This window comes from Marmota flaviventris, chromosome 16 (assembly GCF_047511675.1).
Source record: "Marmota flaviventris isolate mMarFla1 chromosome 16, mMarFla1.hap1, whole genome shotgun sequence".
Lineage (NCBI taxonomy): Eukaryota > Metazoa > Chordata > Mammalia > Rodentia > Sciuridae > Marmota > Marmota flaviventris.
In genome coordinates this window covers 4,329,166-4,348,895 of record NC_092513.1, presented here as the reverse complement: position 1 = coordinate 4,348,895, position 19,730 = coordinate 4,329,166, and the positions used below count along the sequence as shown (strand labels likewise).

The 19,730-nt window shown below is 42.7% G+C and overlaps 1 protein-coding gene across 2 annotated transcripts in view; it reads right to left on the bottom strand.

Annotated features, from left to right (window-relative positions):
- Positions 1-7,829: 7,829 nt before the first annotated feature.
- The window catches only part of Cyb5a (cytochrome b5 type A), a 28,281-nt gene continuing 16,380 nt past the window's right edge, over positions 7,830-19,730 (bottom strand). The window contains exons 2-6 of one of the 2 annotated variants that reach the window (XR_003582797.2): positions 15,632-15,760; positions 13,806-13,835; positions 10,676-10,699; positions 9,634-9,668; positions 8,150-8,194 (exon numbers count right to left, since the gene is read on the bottom strand). Coding sequence is in view for 1 of the 2 variants with exons in the window: in XM_027935331.3 (XP_027791132.1) it covers positions 8,113-8,194; positions 9,634-9,668; positions 13,806-13,835; positions 15,632-15,760 (276 nt within the window). In the remaining variant the exon portion in view is untranslated. Of the gene's footprint in view, positions 8,195-9,633; positions 9,669-10,675; positions 10,700-13,805; positions 13,836-15,631; positions 15,761-19,730 lie in introns of both variants that reach the window. The other variant, XM_027935331.3, reaches the window with a different exon arrangement.

The following is a 19,730-nucleotide window of genomic DNA, read 5'->3' as shown; positions in this document are numbered from 1 at the left end:
TGCGGGAATGGGGAGATAGAGCGGCTCTGCAGAGATAAAAGAGTAACTGCGCAGAAGTTATCACAATCAGGTCCAAAGCACAGAACTTCCTTGACCTCCCCGCACTTACCAGGCCCTGCCCTCCTTCTTGTTCACTGCTGATAACCTCCCAGCCTCCCTGGCCCTCCCGATAACGGACAGATTCCAAGATCCAGGCAGGCACTGAGCCCTCCTGCATCTCACACTGCAGGTGGATCTCAGAGTCCACCTTTCCGCCTCCTGCCATGCTGAGAAACTACTCAGTCGAAACTCAGACTAGGGCTTCTGGCCTGCCGTTCTCAAAGTCTTCATCCTTAAAGGATGAGGAGTATTCCGAGGGGCAAGGAGCGTTTAGGTGCAGCTTGAACTTGGTGCCCTCAGCAAAGCCTGTGGGAAAGAATGATGTCAACTAAGAATAACCCAGTGATAATGGGAATGAAAGACTGGAAATACAGACTAGAGGTGAGAGGCCCATTAGGAGACTTGGGTTATTTGTTAGTTTAGCTATTCAGTCAACAAACACCCTCTATGTCCCAGGACGAGACAGAAGATATGGAGACAATGGCCGGGACAGATCAGGTGAGACTAGTGAACACCTGTGGCGGTAACCGAGAAGGGATGAGCTGAAGACTTGGTCTAAGGCCAGGGCATTGGAGGCAGAGAGGGGAGATGAGTGTCAGAGTGGACAGACCACCAGAGCTATCTAAAGAACCTAGAAATGAAAGTTCTGTCCTCAATTGCAAAAGTTATCTGTTTAATTCAAAGACTATATAAGTAAGCAAGGCATAAAATAAAGGGCTTCCCTCCAGCTTTAGATCTGACCCTCAAGGAGGCCACTTGGGACAGACTGGGGAGAGTAGGAAGCTATGCAGAGGGGGAGGACCGGAGGAGGAGGACTCCCACTGCTGGCATGGGCTGGATGGATGACCAGGGACAGGGAACACTGGAGAGGATGATTTCTAGGGCACAGATGAGTTTCCTTTGACATGTGGAATTTTTGTATAAGAGCTTTATTGAAATAAAATTCCCATATCCTACAGTTCTCCCATGTAAAGTATGGAATTCAATGACTTTTAGTATATTCTGAGTTGTATAACCATCACCATAATCATTTCAGAACATTTCAATACCTCCAAGAGAAACCATGCCCATCAGCAGCCACCCCTGTTTCCCCAGCCCTCCTTCCTGGCCCTAGGTAGCCACATTGCCCCCATGGATTTGCGTATTCTGAACATTCATATTAAGGGATTCACACAAAATGTGGCATTTTATAAATGACGTCTTTCACTTAGCACACTTTAAAGATTTAGCTATGTGGTAGCCTGTATATAAACTTTATTATCAGGTAATATTTTGTTGTGCAGATATAATACACCTTGTCTATCCTTCCACCAATAGATGATATCTGGGTTGTTTCCACTTTTTGGTTATTGTGAACAGTTCCACGAGCACTCGTGCACAAGCATTTGTCTGAACACCTGTTTTGCTTTCATTTAGGCCTGTACCTAGCAGTGCAATTGTCGGGTTACGCTAATTCTACGTGTCTTTTTGTAAGGAATTGACAGTTTTCCACAGAGGGTGCACCATTTTACCCCCCCCCCCAAGCCTCCATGCCCACTTCTTTGTCAAAAATTTTGTCTTTTTTGATAACAACCTTCCTAGTGGGGGTGAAGTGACATCTCACAGGGGTGAGACTTGCCTTCCCTCTGTTTAATGATGTTGAACATGCTAACGACGCTGACAGGCCTTCAGTGTAAGTCCACTACAGAACTTTTGCCTACTTTGAAATTTGGTATTTTATTGAGTGATACGTTTTTTAATGTATGAATTAAAGCTGCAAGTCCCTCAGATAGTCTGCAATTATTTTGTACAGTACTCTGCTGTGTACTGTCTTCTCACTTACTTGAGGGTGTCCTTTAAAACGGAGTTTTTTTAAATTTTGAATTTTCAATATATTTTTTTTGTCATTTGTGCTTTTGGTGTTACCACCTAAGAACCCTTACCTAACCCCAAATCACTAAGATCTAGGTCTCTGTTTTCTTCCAAGATTATGAATCTTTCCTCATGTCCCTGAATTTATACCAACATTAAAATGTTTCCATCTGTCAATTCTCAAATGAGCCCTCCCTGAACAGCTTTTGGCTTTAAAACATAACAAGCATAATCATAAAGGTGAAGAAATTCAATCTAGCAATAGAATGTTAGAATAATGAACCAGAAGTTTTCAGTTACAGAAGGTCCTCCAACAGAACAATGCCAGTTTAAATTATTATAGGAATCTCAGATTCTTTCTACTAAAACTTCTAATTATCCAGCTTCTAATTATCCAGAATTCTCGCAGTGCTCCAAGGACATTAAAACAGATCTTTCTAATCTAAAAATGACAACATGGCATTTTAGTGGTTTTGTATGTTATTGGGATTGGAGGTTGAATTTTTGCAACAACGCATTCACATTGTTTTCCGGAAGGGTCAAAGCTGTAAACACACATTCCTTCCACTTGCTCCTTTCTGTTTTGAAGGCAATGGTGATCTTGGAGCACTCATCATGCCCAGCCCTGCATGGATACTTGCTTCTAGACCAACCCAGAAACCTCCAGTCATCTCTGGCCTGGCCTTCAAGGTCCCAAGCACAGCCAGATGCAAAGCTGCTGCCTAGGAATGGAGAACCCCCCTGGGTCAGAGAGGCCTGCTGCCCGGCCCCCCTTCCTTTACTTAAGCTACACTCCCAAACTCAACGGGCTTTGGTGCACGTAGAACCTCATAACTTCGTGGGTTCTTTGTGTTGTCAGCTTCACTGGGGGAAAAAAGTGACCAGAAAGACACCAGGGTGGGAGGAAAGAGAAGAAAGCAAGCAGGAAAATCAGCTTCGTCTGTTTTTGCCTTTTTAAGGACTCTCCCTGAAATATGTCTTCTTCCCACTCACAACAGGGGTTTCATTTTCTTTTCAAAAAATATTTCTTAGTTGTTGGTGGACCTTTATTTTATTTAATTATATGTGGGGCTGAGACTCTAACCCAGTGCCTCACGCATGCTAGCCAGGCGCTCTTCCACTGAGCTACAACTCCAGCCTCTGGGGTTTCATTTTCTATCTTGAAAATGATCATATTTCAATCAAAAAATGAGTACGACTGCGACTTAGGTTTCAGGATTTACATAATGATCTCATTGTCAATCTCTCAAACATATATTTATTGATTGATTGCAAACTGACTGTAGGCTGCCGAGGGACAGCAAGCGCCTTCCTCCCCGGTGAACTCTCACCCTGAGTGCACGGTCTCTAGGCGGCTGGACGTGCACGCACGGACCACCGACTCTCGCCTTCTGTGTCCACTCCTGGCAACTTGAGCTCTGCAAACAGGAACCATTTCCTTCCTGGTCACATTCTCTATAAGCTTCCCAGTGGGAAATGGTGATGACAGTGCAAAATGATCTCCCGTGAGCGGCTATGTGACATGACAAGCATAATGCAAATATAAAGCAATTTTTTTATTGAATATTTTGAAAGCAATAAAAATGTTCAGGCAGCCTGATGTTTAAACATGCAGCACATTACTCCACTTAACATACACTATCAAGGAAAAATGTAAGGACAGGTCTACAAGAGAGAGAGAACCTGCTGCTAGCCAGGCTCTCCACATGTTCTACCTAAATCACTCCTTAAAAGAATTTGAAAAATACTTTCAATTGTCATTTACAATTTTCGTCTTGAGTTCAAATCTTTACAAATAGTTCTGGTGTATTTTAAATATTGACTTAAAATAAAGCTGTGACTTGTTTAAATATACTCAGTGGCATTTAAATATCATGAAGACTTGCCATCACTGCCCTTAAGAAGTGTTTGCTCTTTCTTGGTAGACAGAAATGACACTGTTCCTTTTCTATTTCCATTTCTTCTACCCAGAATTAGAAATTCTGTTAGGCCCTAATGTCTTTTTTCAATCCATCATACCTCTCAACAACAGAAATACACACCAGGGGAATAAAAATTCTGGTTTTCTGTGAACCTGTCACCAAAAGATGACCATACCATCACCTGACACATCTCCTGGGGCAGTCTTCAGGGGGTGAAGGAGGCAGGGCTCTGGCTCAGTGCCGATTGCTTCCCCGCTGCTGACCACCTGCCACACCTGAAACCACAACCAACAGGCTGCTGCCCCATTCCTGCACCACCCCAGCCACGCAGGTCAGACAGGAAACGGGAAGGGCAGAGCCCACCTCCAGGGCATAGACTCCAGTGTGCAGGGTTCCACATCCAGGGTCCCCACTGCCCCACTCTTCACGCCCCAGGGCAATGAGCTCTCAGCTCCAGATGGAGGGGAAATCTGCCTCCCCAGTTCACATGTGGGACCCTCTTCCCCACGAGAGGGAGGCGAGGACTGTGTGTAGTCAGGAGGGTCACCCATGAACTGCATCAGTGTCCTTACAGCAGCCCCAGGAGAGCCTGCTTCCTCTCTCCCCACTGAGGACACAGGAAGCAGCCCTTGGCAGACCCAAATCTGCAGGCACCTTGACCTTGGACTTGCTATCTTCAGAACTGTGAGAACAAATGTTTGTTGCTCACTGTCCCCCTGATCCTGTCCCCCAGCAGAAGTTGAGACAGCCTCTTTCCTGAAAAGTCGGGAGAGAGGGAGCTCAGGGCAGTAAATAGAGAGGAGTTGGCATGACTGCCACGTCCATTTCAGAAGAAAATGTTCCGTGGGTTAATCTGTGTTCCCAGAAGATGCCAAGTCCCAACCCCTGGCACCTTATTGAGTGGAGATATGATCACTTGAGATGAGGTCACAAACTGGTATAAAGGTCTATGCAACAGAGACAGAGTCAGAGGAGGAGTCCACAGCACCCGAAAGACCACAGCCTTGTTGAAAGCTGAAGCTAGGACTTGAGTGCTGACATGGGTGCTGCTTTGCCCAGGCAGCCCCGAGACACTGACAGATTCCACACTGAGGGTGTGGAAAGAGATCCTCTCCACACCAGCATGTCCATACAATGTTCAGAAAGGCTACCCTTCATAAGGGAATCAGCTTCCAGAAGGTTCCAGAGATCTCCTGATGGAAGGGAAGCAGACACCTGCTCCAGTTTCTCACTCGGAAGTGAGAAACAGAGTTTTGGGAACCTTCACACTCTCCTAAGGGAAAGGAAGTACATTTTTTTTTTTTTAACCTGACATTCTGGCTGCACAAACTCTAAATGTTGAAAGTACTATAAACAATTTCCTTCTCCTTTGTTCCACACGTTATTTCCACACACATAAAGAAAAACCAACAGCCAAGGCAACAAACTGCTAAGTCAGCAATAAAAACACCAACGCTCAACTGTGGATTACGGCTCTGAAAGTAAACAGAAGTTAAAAATTACTTACAAACTGATCCTTTCCACAGAGGGTACGTTACACTCACTTCAATTCACTTCACAGCCAATTTAGGAGCAAGGGCTTAAACAGTACTAAAATTTGAAGATTTAAAGCTAGAAACCACAACTTAAAAAACTTAACTATTTCCTTTAACTTAACTATTTCCTTTAACAAGTGTTGTGGTTTATTTTGAAATACACATGGGGTCATCAATTCCAGCCCTTTATCCTACAGTGTGCTTTATTCCGGGCAGTACATCTGGAGCAACGTTGAGGGCAGAGGAAATGGGGTGACTGCACAGAGCAGGGCACAGACATCAGCAGTGTCACCCCGTGCAGGACAGGCCCTTCCCCATCTCCTCAGCCTGTCCAGAGTCCAGGAGGCAAGCAACTTCTCTCGGATATGCCACGGCATCTTATGACCTGGTTCACCACTGCCTTTACCTACTCTCACAACTACTGTGCAAAGGCGGCTTCTGATATCAGGATTCCCGAAGGCCTGCATTCTGTGTCCCTACATCAACACAGCACCTGGTCCCTGGCCCCAGGGCGCGAGTCAGTAATGAGCACACAAGCCTCCCTTTTTTTTTTTTTTTTTTAAATAGAGGTAAATGAGTCTTACAAGCCTAAGTTGAAACCCCCGCTCTGCTCTTGCACCCCAAGAATTCTGCAGGGATTATGAGGACAGATGACAGGACCACCTGAGACAGGGTGTGGCTTCCAGACAGGACTCGAAATTGTCAGCTAATGAAAGTGATAGTAACGGCACATATAACCCAATGACCACACACATTCTCATTAAAGCACGTTACATTCACCTAACCGTTCATGAACATAAGAGTGCTAATACAAGACATTTAGAGTAAAACGTACTTGTATAATCTCTAACATTAGTAAGTTCTTGAGGATAAACTTTAGCAAACTAAACCAAGTTCACAACCAAACTCTTCCAGATAAAAATAAAGGGAAAACCAGCGACAACAAAACTCTCACCAGGAATAATTATAAAACTTGAAAATAATCACTCAAGAGAAATCTTCAAGCACCTGCCTCAGAGTTTCATCTCCCCAGCATGGTATTACACCAGACACCCTCTGCCTTCCTAGGGGGTCCTGGAAGTGTGGACTACAGAAAGCACTGGTAAGAAGCACCCACTGATGACCTCCAGGCCTGTGGTGTCCCACTCACCTCCCAGACAACCCTTTCCTAATGATGCTGAAAGGCCATGTCTGAGAGGACAAAACGAGGAATTTTGCATGGACAGCCACGCTGCATCGAAGCTTATCCAGTCTGTCGTCACAGGCATTTTTCATTGACTGCTGTCCTACTGTGACTAACAGGCCTCACAGCCCATGCACACCAGAGCTTACTGACTTAATACCTGCCACGTGTCAAAGTTCAGAGGTGCTGGTGTCAAAGAATGCCCCCAAGTCCATGGTTTCGTTAGAGACATGTTTATTAAAATCTGAACATGAAATCCCATCTCTATGAGATGCTTTCTCCTGAAAGGTGTTTCCCTTGCGATACAGCCACCTTTCCACATCCCTCGCCCAACTTTCACTGCTTCAGTGACACAAAAGGCAAAGGGTAATGCATGCCATTGATTATAAAAACCCATACTCTATTATAATAAAATTTCAATGTATTTAGCTATTTCTGAAGAATGTCACCACTGTCCAGTCCCCTAACAGGCTAGCAGAAATGTGCAGGACAGCTCACATCTTGTTACAAACTTACTAATGATCAAGAAAATTACTCCCTTGAGGTTCTATTTTTGAAAGGAAATAGCATAACAATAATACATGAGGCAGAGAACCACAAATGGAAAAGGAGATGACCCAATCAATCCAGAGCTCTAAAAAGGAAGTAAGCCAACCAGGGAGCCCCGTGGCCCATCACCTACAGCTAAACTGCTTCAAAATTAGATAAAATGTTCCTAATCTCCTCCAACTGTTTTGACAAGTCAGGTAATTAGCACTTCCTCAGGCGAGGAAATAAACTGCTTTCACCTCTGAAGGAGGACTCTCAGAACTTGGGAAAGGGTAATGCTGGGAGCCTCTTTGGGGTGATGTTTTTAAAGTGATAGAATGAGCAGCTGTCGGGCTCTCACAGGCTGTGGGTCCTTGTTATGCTGCTGGCATTTTTCTATCAAAGAAGACAGGCAGAATCTCTTATATCCTGGAGACGACTTTCTCTTTTTTCATGTGTTTTAAGCAAAACAATTATTATAAATTCTTGAGCTATAATTTCTGAGCCTTTATTAATATCCTTGAAAAAGAAATGGCATTGGAAATAGGGGGTGACTGCATATGAACTGCTCAACAATGACGAGGACGCTCCAAGGGCTGGGCCCTCGCCTCAAGTCACATAAGAGCTGGACCTAAATGATTAGCACATACATGACCAGAGATCTTAACCACTGAAGAAAAGCCTACACTGAACAGACAGGCAACATGGTGGTATATTTTAAAAGCCAGATATATTTTTATAAGATCATGCTTACAATAAGTAAATTACACAGTGAGAAAACATCAAAACAAAGCTGATGAATAAAAAGGCACATTTGAAAAGTTTAAGAGTAGAAAGAACAGTTCTTTTCATTTTGTTTCTAGTGTAGGAAGAAGAGGAACATATTAAAATTATTTTTTCAGGCGAAGGTTTCTGTCAGTCGAAGTAATTAACACTGGCTTCTTTTCTCCTTTTTCCAAAGCAGCCTTTTCCTTCTACGGCTTCTGAGAGTCATTCAGTCCTCTGACATGTAGAGGCGATACATCAGGGCTACAGCCAGGGCTGAGACGGCTGGGATCACCCAGTTGGTCCACCAACTAGAAAGATGCAGGAGGTGTTCAGTGCAGGAACTCAAATCCTTGCTCCTTGTAATAAAAGGTTACTGTGGGGTTTTTCTCACCTCTATAACCAATTTAGCTAAAAAGGCAACTTAGCTTTGCTAGAATTGAAGTGAGCACAGTCAATGAGTGCCTGAGAACACTGGCAATTGCTTTATCCTGCTAGTTTTAACCTATTTCCACAAACTTTATACAGAGAGACTCTCCCAGGAATAGGGATTTTCTTGTGGGCATGGACTACAGGTTATGAATTACAAGGTAACAAAAGTGAATATTCCTGATATGTTTTATTCTACTCACATACATTAATTAAGAATTTCAAATGACATGAAGTGGAGAATCAGAAGGCCAAGGTTCACAGAGGGGTGGGCCGTCAGCCAGCTCGAAGCCAAGGGCAGGTCAGGTAGCCTGAGCTGCCCAGTGAAGGCCTCCGGGGCACAGGAGTGCTCCGGTTGCTACTTTCACGTCAGTTTCAGCACTCTGAGATACTGTTTTTAAAACCTAATCTTGACACCTGTGCTTGGTGGATTTAAACTTGAAGAACTGCACATACAGAGTTCTGAGTCAGTGATCTACAGGCTTAAATTCACAAAAATGCATGACCTACATATTGTTCAGTTTTGAAGTATATAGTTTGGATTGACTGTCAATCACAGATGATGGGTCAAATCAACAACAGAATGGAAAGAGCTTCAATTTAGACATGAACCTTTAAATTAATCAGCTCACTCAAAGCTCAAGCTCAGTATAAAGAGTTGAAGTACGAAAGAAATAAGTGCAACCTTGGTCTCAATGAGGCTTTTCAGTTCCCTTTAGGAGGAAGCCACACGTCAGTGAAGAGCAGGTGAAGTACTGGCAGTGGGAATGGGAATACTGCAGAACACTAGAGATGGGGCGGTTAAATTTGACAGGGCCAAATACAAATATGTTGTTTTGAGCTTGGTCAAAAAGGGGCTGGGAGCCATAATATAAGTCAATAAGGCAGAGCTGCCAGAAATGTTAATAAAGAAATCTGGTCTTGAAAGCCAGTAACGTGACACTCAGATTACTGGTTCAGCTTCAGGGCCTACTAATGACAAAGGAAGGAATCATGCCCAGGGAAATAGGCACCACAACTGAACTTGACCATGGGCCAAGAGGGAGGACAAGGGCCTCCGTCTGGTGGAGCAGCCATGGGACTGGTTACTGGAAGGGCTGTCACAGGGGCAAGACCTGGGGTCGCTGTGGAGAGTGTGTGCCACCGCTGCAGCTGACAGTTCAGAATGGCAAGCCCCACAGAGCAGAGCCTGTCGGCCCCAGGATGATCACTGAGGAAGCCATGGGAAGTCAAGTACACAAGTTATCAGGGAGAAGCCCCGTCTACCTCTGACTCAGGAGCCCTCCACCCACCATCGCTGTAGAAGAAAACCACCACATACCTGGAATTAGACTCAACAGTAGTAATAAGAGATTCCTGGAACACAAGAGAAAAAGTTAAAGCAGTGTCCAAGCATTTATTCCATTAACTGAACACCTGTTTTAAAATATGACCAGAGTACTTTATTCAATGTCATTTTTAAAAAATGTTGAAAAGGAAAATTATATTATAAACCTCTTTTCACTAAAATCCTAGCTTCACCAATTTCCCCAGAACACAAAAGTTTAAGAATTACGTATTTAAATTATCTAAGAACATAATCTAGATAATTTAAAAACATCAAATACTAACTCTGATTTTTTAAAACATCCTGCAAACAATAGGCACCTAAAAGCTTTGACATAGAAACTAAAAACAGAGACACGGAAACACACACACAACCCCACTGTCATCTCTACGAGGGGCAGTTCAGCTCTTCAAAAACAAGAAATACTAGTAAAAACAAATTATTTTGTTCAAATCTTGCAGGATATTAATGTGTATCTAATTTAAATTAAATATATGTCAACCAAAAAGAAAAAATAAGAGCTATCAGTTCAAGTTCTAACATTCTACCATGTTTTCCCAGCCTGCTTTGACTCTGACCAGACAGTACCAGCAAGATTCCTGATGGGCCTCAGGGACTGCTCCGCCTGACTGCCAAATAAGCCCTGTTTTATCTTCCAGTGCCTTTCAGAGCAGCTCCTCTCTGAGTACCATAAAGTGAGCTGACAATGTCTCTGGAAAAATGCTAAGTTCTCCAAACAGCTGAAAAACTAAGGCTCGGTAAAACATGAACTTCTCTGGGCTCAAGGTCATGTTAAGAAGCATTTTTAATATTCCACACCAGCAAAAGTATTAGTGCTTCCAAAAAAAGTGGCCATGAAGGAGGCAGCTTCATCAGGTCCTGCCTGCAGTTCCCAGCAGCACAGGTATAAGCATTAGTGAAGCAGTCAGCGGTCTGCAGGGAGCACAGCTACACTCTGCAAAGCACCTGGAGACTCCAGGAAAAGGCAGAAGCCCCTCAGGAAAGTCCAAGCAATGCAGCTATGAAACCGACCAACCTTGAAACATCGCCTTTAAGATTCCTGACACAGTGGGGAAAAAATTAGTCATTTAAAAGTAAAACTTTATGTTTATTATCTATTTAAGCAATTTTAAATCTCAGTGTCTTTAAGAAGTATTCATAACTATTACAAGATTTTTAAAATTTTGTTTATGCAAATAAAATTGGCAAACATACTAAAAACCATCAAAATATGCAAGTAATTTTACTACAGTTAAAAGAAAAACATACTCAGTTCTGAAACCAACAAGCTCACTAAAGGTCAAACAGTACTATCACACTGAAAAGTCAGGCATAAACAGCAAACAGAGGGCAAACATCAACACACACCACATCACACCAGGCACGAGCATGTACGTTTTACCAAACTTGCTGAAAGCTCTGTGTAACCTCTCCCTACCCTTCTTGGTTGCCATAAGAACTAATGTGAAAACACTGCTATAAAGTTAGAACGCTGCTAAGTTAAAACACAGCTAGCACATCACCACAAGGAGCAACAACAATTCTATAAGGAGCAGAACCTAAAGAAAATCATGTAGCTTCTTTCTTATTATCTTAGCCCTATAACCCAGGATGCTTGAGAATTAAAGCAAGCTCGAAGTACCACTTAGCACCTGGATGAAAAGCAAGTTGCTTTAGTGACCACTGCTCTGTGGTGCCTCAGTTGAGTTTGGAGATGAAGCTATCAGATCCATCCACGATGAACAGGGAGAAAAGACTCTAGCCTTTATGAAAGCTCCCCACCTGTTTACTCCTGGAGTTAATACAGGTTAACAACTAAACTGGCTAAGTCATGTATAATGACTTATGTAAATCAATGTTATGACAAGCTCCATATATAAACATGCAAAGCCCAACAAACCTTTGCTAAGTCAGTGTCATCTCATGTATAAGTTCATCTAGCTTAGCTCAGTCCTTGGTCTTTCTATGGCAGACTTTCTCCCTGAAAATACTGAGAGTGATGCTTCATGTGAAGCCCAGAGCCTTCAGAAGCTTAAGCCATTGTGTCCCATCATCCCAGATTAAAGCTTAAATATAGTATATATTAGACTTACATAATAATGAGAGTATAATTATAATACTGCAGATGAGCTCTAAATTATTATTTCCAACCTATTTTAATGCACCTTCTCTCCCTGAAATAGTTGTAGAATTGCAAACTTGGGACTTCATGGGTTAAGAGACTTCAGCTGACAAGCCTTGGGTGTGTGCTAGACTCCATTCTGGATCTGACTTTGAGCAAGACAAACTTGATTGTCTTTATCACCCTTGGCAAGTCTGAGGATCTTACAGGGACACTGTAAGAGCCACAGAGAAATTCATATCACAATGATTTGAAAATTATAACCAATAAAGGGTACTTTCTCCATAAGCAAAGCTGATAGATTTAATTAAAAATGTGTAATTTCCCTGTCTACGAATATCTTAAACTTGGCAATCTGATATCAAGCTTTCCCTTGGGCAGATTTAAGCTAATAATCTTTGGTACGTCTTGGTACATCTCACTTCACAACTCAACTAGACATTTTAAGAAGCAACGTGGTGTTTTTTTTTTTCTCTTTTATGTGGTGTTAGGGATCATACCCAGGACCGTGTGTGTGCCAGGACACCATTTGACCACCATGTTACATTCCCAGCCCAAGCAGGTAACATTTTAAGATCAGACCACAGAGGACATTTTCCAGACTAGAGACAGATGGCAACTCAGATACATAAGTAAAAAACATCTAAGGTCCCTCTTTTCTTCTGGTAAACTGAAAGCACAAGGAAGACAGATCTAGAAAAAGTGATCATATTTCATCTGCCTCTCAGACAGCCAGCAAGTTCTTGCCACACCCTCCTTCAGCTATGTTCTAATTTAAGCAAAACCTCCATAAAGGGACTTAAAAAAAAACTCAAAAGTTGATATACCTATAAGGTCTCTGAAGAGAGTAACTGTATCTAGTTTTAAAAGTTCCTGTGCTTAAGACAGGAGTCAGATCTGGAAACTATAGAGTGGTGAGGCTCCTCACAACCCTTGTTTCCTGCAGCTGAAAATGACTTTGCTTCAAGGTTATTAACACCCTGAACACCAGGCAGGAAAATCAAGGGTTCTATGCAACTGTTGCAAATGCCATTTAAAGTTTGAAGTCTATTTTGAATCTTCCTGGAGTACTCATATCACCAACATGGAACTTAAGACTTTTTGAAGAGGGAAAAAAGAAAATATAAATGAAATGTCATTGTACCAAACGGCACTACCCAAGGCTTTCACTGTACTGATTGTTGAGGTGAAGATGGCCTTTACACTTACGCTACTGAATTGATAACTTTGTGTTATAAATTAAAGACAAAGTCCTATGGCCACAGCTAGGCTGTGAGTTCACCAGTTTTTGGTACAAGCTTAGTGGAGTCTTGTTTGTGCTCTCTACAGAAAACCAACAGTATACCAAAATGGAAAAAGCATACTTTCCATCATTTGAAGCAGATTTTCCTCCTCAGTTCTTTAATCACAGGCTGGCAACCACTTTGCCTGCATGCACTTCTCAGGATCTTCTGCTATTTCCATCAATTCTTACCCCAGGGTTATTTTCAAATACAGAAGAGATGGTCAGCTCAGAGGTGAGAGCTAGGAATCAGAGTGTAAATGAACGCATACTGCACAGTCAGTACACCCAGGAGATGCCGAGAAGGAGACAAGGGCAGTGGCCTCAAGGATGTAGGTGGAAAGGCCTCCACTCAATCACATTTTACCTTCTCTGAAAGAAAGGCTTCCGTCAAATCTTCTAGTTAAGAAGTGCTAATAGCTTTTCATAGTTTTAAAATCTATTTATTTATTTATTTAGTTAGTTTTTGCAGTGCTGAGGTTTAAACCAAGTGCCTCCTGCTTGCTAGGCAAGCACTCTACCACTGAGCTGTACCACCAGTCCTCAAAGATATTTACTGATAATTACAATGAATAGCTCAAGTATTGAGAGTTATATAAAATAAACACACAGCTGTCCTCAGAAAACACCAACTGATCCATACTAATCTAAAGTACACAAACCTTTGCAGGTCTCAGAGAGGTAAAAGACCTTTGTTTGACAGATTTTAAATACAATGAAGATACTGCCATCCTCTGACACATTTGAGAAGGCCACACTTACCGAAGGCTTGGCTAACTTAGATCTGTCATCCTGAAAAAAAAAAAATTAAAATGAAGTGAAAAAATAAGGAACATTGAAAAATAATAAACTACCTACAAAAAGTGCTCACTTTTAATGAGATTTTTTAAAAACATTATTTAGTAACTAGCAATTTGGGTTTAATATTCAGCTGTTAAACACAAAGTTTGATAAATCAGGCTTAACAGCAAAAAGGAACAGCAGATTCAGTGCCAAAAGGTATTTTCTATCTGGAGTTTCACAGTTCAGAATGGCACTATGACAGTTCCATTACTCTGTGGACCGTGTGTTCATTTATTAGACTTGGACTGAGATCTTTAACTCAGGGAGCAGCTGAAAACATAACTCTTCCCCTTTCCTCCTGAATTCCCTTGAAGATGCATATCTATCCCTTAGTCATGTGATGACCTCCATGAATCCCTGCGATCTCCCGATTGTAGGGTCATAAACTATTTAAACCTCAGTTGAGGCTGTCAAAAACCCAGGGTGTGCAAAGACTGAGCCAGGGAAGCCCTGCAGGCTAGCGAAGCAGAAGCACCAGAGCCCAGGCCTGAAACCTGCCCTCCAAACCCTGTGGCACAGGACTGCACAGAATAAGGATGGGCTGGGCCATGTTTAAGGACAGACCTCACCAATTACCACTAATTCACTTCTGGGACACACGATGATGAAAACATGGGCAAATAAATCCCCCAGATAATGAAGCCAACTCCCTCACTACATATGTCCTACCACCAAAAACAACAAAATCTTCCCCACTCAGTGGAAGTTGCTCTAAAGGATTTCCTATTCCCAGGCCTTCGACAAAGCGCCTCTTTAACGTTTCCCTCATTCAGTCATTACAGGAAGCATAGTTTACATGAAATAAAACTTTTCATATTTTATTAAAAAATAGTTCCTCAGTTTGCTCACTTAAAATGAAGCTACTGGAAGATATCTGTTTCTCTTTCGTAAGAGCCGGCTCCTGGCAGCTCTTCCGCCCCTGGCTGGCTACTTGTAACACACCAGAGTGAGGGAAGCAGGAAGGGGCCGGGCACTCTCTCTCAAGGGGCAGAGCCTGAGTCCCCCTGTCTACTCTGAAACCCACAGAACTCAGAGACATCCTCCCAAGTTTTCAGTTACATTCCCACAATTTAGGTGACACTTAGGTGATAGGCAAGTAAAGTTCCACAAAGTCATTTAAAACTGCCACAGAAGGGCCTAAGTTCATACCATAGCCCCGAGTTTATATAAAATGCAAAAGCAGCCAGTTTTTTTCCAAAAGCCAGCCAATGGACTAGAACCAAAGCCAACACTCCCAAAAGTCTTGGGTAAAGTGAGGAGGATAATATGCTAGTTTCACATGAGGCACAGCTTATTCATTTAACAGAACACAATTTCAGAACCATGTTTAGAATTAAAATATTCTCAGACTAATGAAAGTAGAAGAGAGGTTTCTTAAGAAAAATATTTTGGTGGAAAAAAAAAAAAAAAAACAAGAAACAAAAAATGTCATACTGGGTTGATACCTCCACCTTTTAAAATTTACTGCTCCATGGACTTTCAAAGACTGAGAATCACTCCCCAGAACAGGGCCTCGGCCAGGGCATTCGGACTCTAAGTGTCCATAAAAAACACAATCACGAAATGCAAAGACTTTAAGATCGATTTAGTGATGCCAAAAATGGTGTTCTAAAATCAGGAGGATTTGTTTTTGCTTTATTCTTTTCTAAGTTCTGTACAGATTCAAATCTAAACTTAGGTAAGGTCAATCGGTAGCCTTAAAAAGGAATGAGAAAAACTCCCCTTCCCCTAAAAAAAGTCCTTACTGGATGAAGCTCCCCGATGATGAATGTCTTGGACAGTTCTCTAGCATCAGTAGAGTGCCCGACATCCTCGAAGTTCTCCGTAGCATCACCCCCAGCTTGTTCTCTTAAGACCTCTTCTCCACCAGGATGCTGTTCAAAGGGCACATAGAATGCAAATCAGTATTTTTTCATACAAATGAACAAAGGAAGCAGCCAGCTTATTTAGCCAGTGCCTCCTCCAGAAGTCACAGGTGGTGATGTGTGACTGTGTCCATGTGTGGGTTAGCCATATTCCTCTGCACTCAGTCTGCTCTGTGAACATGTAGAGCCTTCCTCCATTACGATGTCACACCTGGAAGAACTTTAGGCAGGTTCAGTTACATCTGTTTTGCTTTTCCATTAAGTTCTCAAAACTGCCCCCTTTCATCTGGCCCAATCTATTTCTTAAGTCTTCCACCTGAGACTCCACCGCCTACCTGTGACTGCTTCAGTCTAAGTGTGGAACTGGGAGAGGCTGCTGGCCTGAAATGATAAGGGGTGGGGCAGGGTGGGCAGGCCGTTTCCCTGCACAGGTGGCCCTGCTGGACAGACTGTTGACGCTCTGCCTGGGCAGTGCAAGCTTTCCAGAAGGAGGAAAAGGAAAGCAGGTAATTTGTCCAAGATGCTGCCATCAGGCTAGGGAACAACAGGGCAAAGAGCTCAGAGGTCAGCTCTACGAGAAGCGTGGGAAGAGCCTTTTGTGTGACAGAAGCATTTTAGTGCTTTTAGCTGCTTTAATTGGTAAACAAAGGATGATCATAACAGCTAGGGGGATTATTTTTCTCTAAGATGATTGAAAAGGGGGTCCAGTCACTGAACATAGGTGACAAGATCTAAAGATCTCAGGCAAGGGAAGGAGTTCTCAGACAAGGAAAAAGAAAATAAACTTCTTAAACTGAGTTTGAGTATCATCTCAGATTCAAATTCACCCTGGCTTTAAGTAAATCACCTAGAAGAGGCCAACAACTGAACAAAACCAATCTCCTCTGTATAACTGACTATAGTCAGTTCTTAATTTCTCCCAATAATGGGAGACAGAGGCTCTGTGCTACTGTAGAAAAGTGGATAATGATTCTGTTTTGAAATTTGTTCCTGCTCCTTCTGGGAGAGACAGTGCTGGCTAGTAATTATCACTCACTATGTGAACTTGGGAAAATAACAGCATTTAGCTCACATAGTTTTATAGGCTAAGTATGAATATATGTATCTGGTACATATCATATGTTTAATAAATATTACCCAGTATGTTTTTAAACATTTCCAACATCACTAAGGATCTTTCCTCAATGTATTCTGAAATAGTGACATATTGGGTCAGCATTTCCCAATTTCCGAAGTGTCTTCCACGGGGGTCATTTAGATTACACACCCCCTGTGATGAGCACACTGGAGCTACAAGCAGCTAAAGGGCTTAACTTGAAGCCAACTTGAAGCTTCTGGATGCACCACCCAGGCTGGGGCAGTCAGAACAAGGCTGGGTTGATTCTGCAATAGATTGCACAGAGAAGAAGTGAGGTGGGATTCAGAGTGACTCACTTACCCAGCACCCACTTGTCATGAATCCACAGACTTGCTCCTCACCTGATGGCTCACGAGTCAGTAACTAGTCACCCCCATTCAGGACACGAAGATACAGGGGGAGGGACCAAGGAGCAGAGATAGAATGCAGAGCCAGAGGTAAGAGGGTCAGAGTCACAGCAGGAACGTCCTGTAGTACAGGGCCTCCCTGGGTTCAGGAAAGGGGAAAGGCCAGCCCTGGAGCCCAGTCAGGGCTTCCAGGCCGCTTTAAAGATTTTCGTCTTCTCCTGTGACCAACAGAAACCACTGAAAGAATCTAAGCAGAGAAGGTAACAAAATCAAATTTAATTACGAAAATATAACCCAGTCATCAGGATGCCAACAGACATATAGGGAAAGAGAGTATGAGGGAAGACTATTCTCTAAGGCCATTACAGTGACCCAGGCAAGAAATGATGGTAGCTCAGCCCAGGGCATGAGACATAGAATGAGATGAAAAGGTGTGAATGGGTGAGAGATGGAGTGAGATGGAGAGGGGTGAATGGACATGAGAAATAGAGTGAGAAGGAGATGGGGGAATGGTGAGAGAGATGAGATAGAGAGGGATGAATGAACATGAGAGATGGTGTGAATAGACATGAGAGATGGAGTGAGATAGAGATGGGGGAATGGTGAGAGAGATGGAGATGAAGAGGGGTGAATGGACATGGGAGTGAGATGGAGATGGGGGAATGGGTGAGAGAGATGGAGATGAAGAGGGGTGAACGGGTTAGAGAGAGATGGAGTGAGATGGAGGGGTGAATGAACATGAGAGATGGAGAGTGATAGAGAGGTGTGAATGGACATGAGAGACGGAGTGAGATGGAGATGGGGGAATGGGTGAGAGAGATGGAGATGAAGAGTTGTGAATGGGTGAAAGATGGAGGGAAATGAAGAGGTGTGAGTGGTTTTAGAGATGAAGCCAGATGAAGAGGTGCAAGTGGGCTCTAGAGACAGAGCAGATCACAGGACTTTCTGATAGTCAAGGTGGTGGGACAAAGAGGCAGCACCAGGATACCTCCAGTGCTTGTTTCATACAATTGAATGGACAATGGTACCAACTCCTGAGCAGAGAACAAGAGTCTTGAAAAGAGACCAGGTTTAGGAAATAAGCCGATTACTAGAACACCTCCCAAATACATGGTGTCTACATATATCATTAGCTTGTAATTCCTTTGGTGTGCTTTTTCAAAATCTCAACTTTATGTTACTCAAATATATTTTTGCTCCTAACAGCACATATAAAGCAAGAAAACTAATATAATATTGGAAATAGAAGAAGTAGTTTTATTTTTTCATCTATTATTTAAGGGTTATTTATAGGAAAGTAAAAAGAAATAGGTTTTAAAAGATTAAAGGTTAGAATCATCTACAATTCATAAGACATTAATTTCCACATTTCGACCCAGTTATAGATACTCCCAAAGAAGACTTAGTACAAGCTGAGCATTCCTAATTCAAAAATCCAAAGTCCTCCAAAATCCAAAACTTTTTGAGCAACAACATGATGCCACAGTGGAAAAAAACACATCTGACTTCATGTAATGGGCACAATCAAAACATAAGCACACTAACAATATTTTAGGCTACACATATACCTTCAGGTTACATGTATAAGAAGTATATGAAATAAATAAACTTTCTGTTTAGACTTGAGGTCCTATGCCTAAAATACCTCATTATGTGTATGCAAATGCTCTCATCCCAAGCATTTCTAATAAGGGACACTGAACTTATACCTCCCATATTATAAACATTTAATGTTGGCTTCCAGCTCCTGAAATCACAGCTGGCTATACTGTTCATGGTATTAGAGTGTTCAGCAAAATTTCCCACAGTGGAAAGGGATGATGATAGCGTGGTCTAGGCTGGTTGAACAAAGGAGGTGCAGAGAGGAAGAGGTTGAAATGCCTTCTTCACTTAACTTCCAGAACAGGCTCTCCTAGCTGCTACCCAGGCCACCAGGACAAACCCAGTCTCTACATGCAAACACAGGAGCACCCTGGGGCTCAGTCCTTGGCCATGTGCCCTTCTCTACCCATAGGAGTTTTCCTGGTCATCTTATCTAGTGATCCACTTCAAAAATCATCTAGCCCCTATTGAACGAAGTTAAGTAAAAACCTCTGACTTCCCCAGCTCCAGACTCCTCCCATGTACAAGTCTACTTAACACCTTCATTCAATATTCAATACACATCACATACCATGACCCAAATGTTTCACAGACAAGCCTTGGGTCATTAACTAAAGAGGACAGGTTTCCATCTTTGCCATTTCTTACACAGCCCTCCTGTTCACTGGGCATTCCTGGGGGCTGCCAGTTCAGCCTCAAATTTGCCAAATTCATTTCCCATGTCAGAAACTTCCTGCTTGGGATGCTCAGCTACCAGACCCTTGTAAGACTTCATCTCACTCACACTGTGCTCCAATGGCAACTTTTCAGAATCCTGCCCTGACTTCCCCATCCCAAGTGGCCCACCCCATAACCCTGTAACACCTTCTCTGCCTAGTCTTGTTTTTCTTTC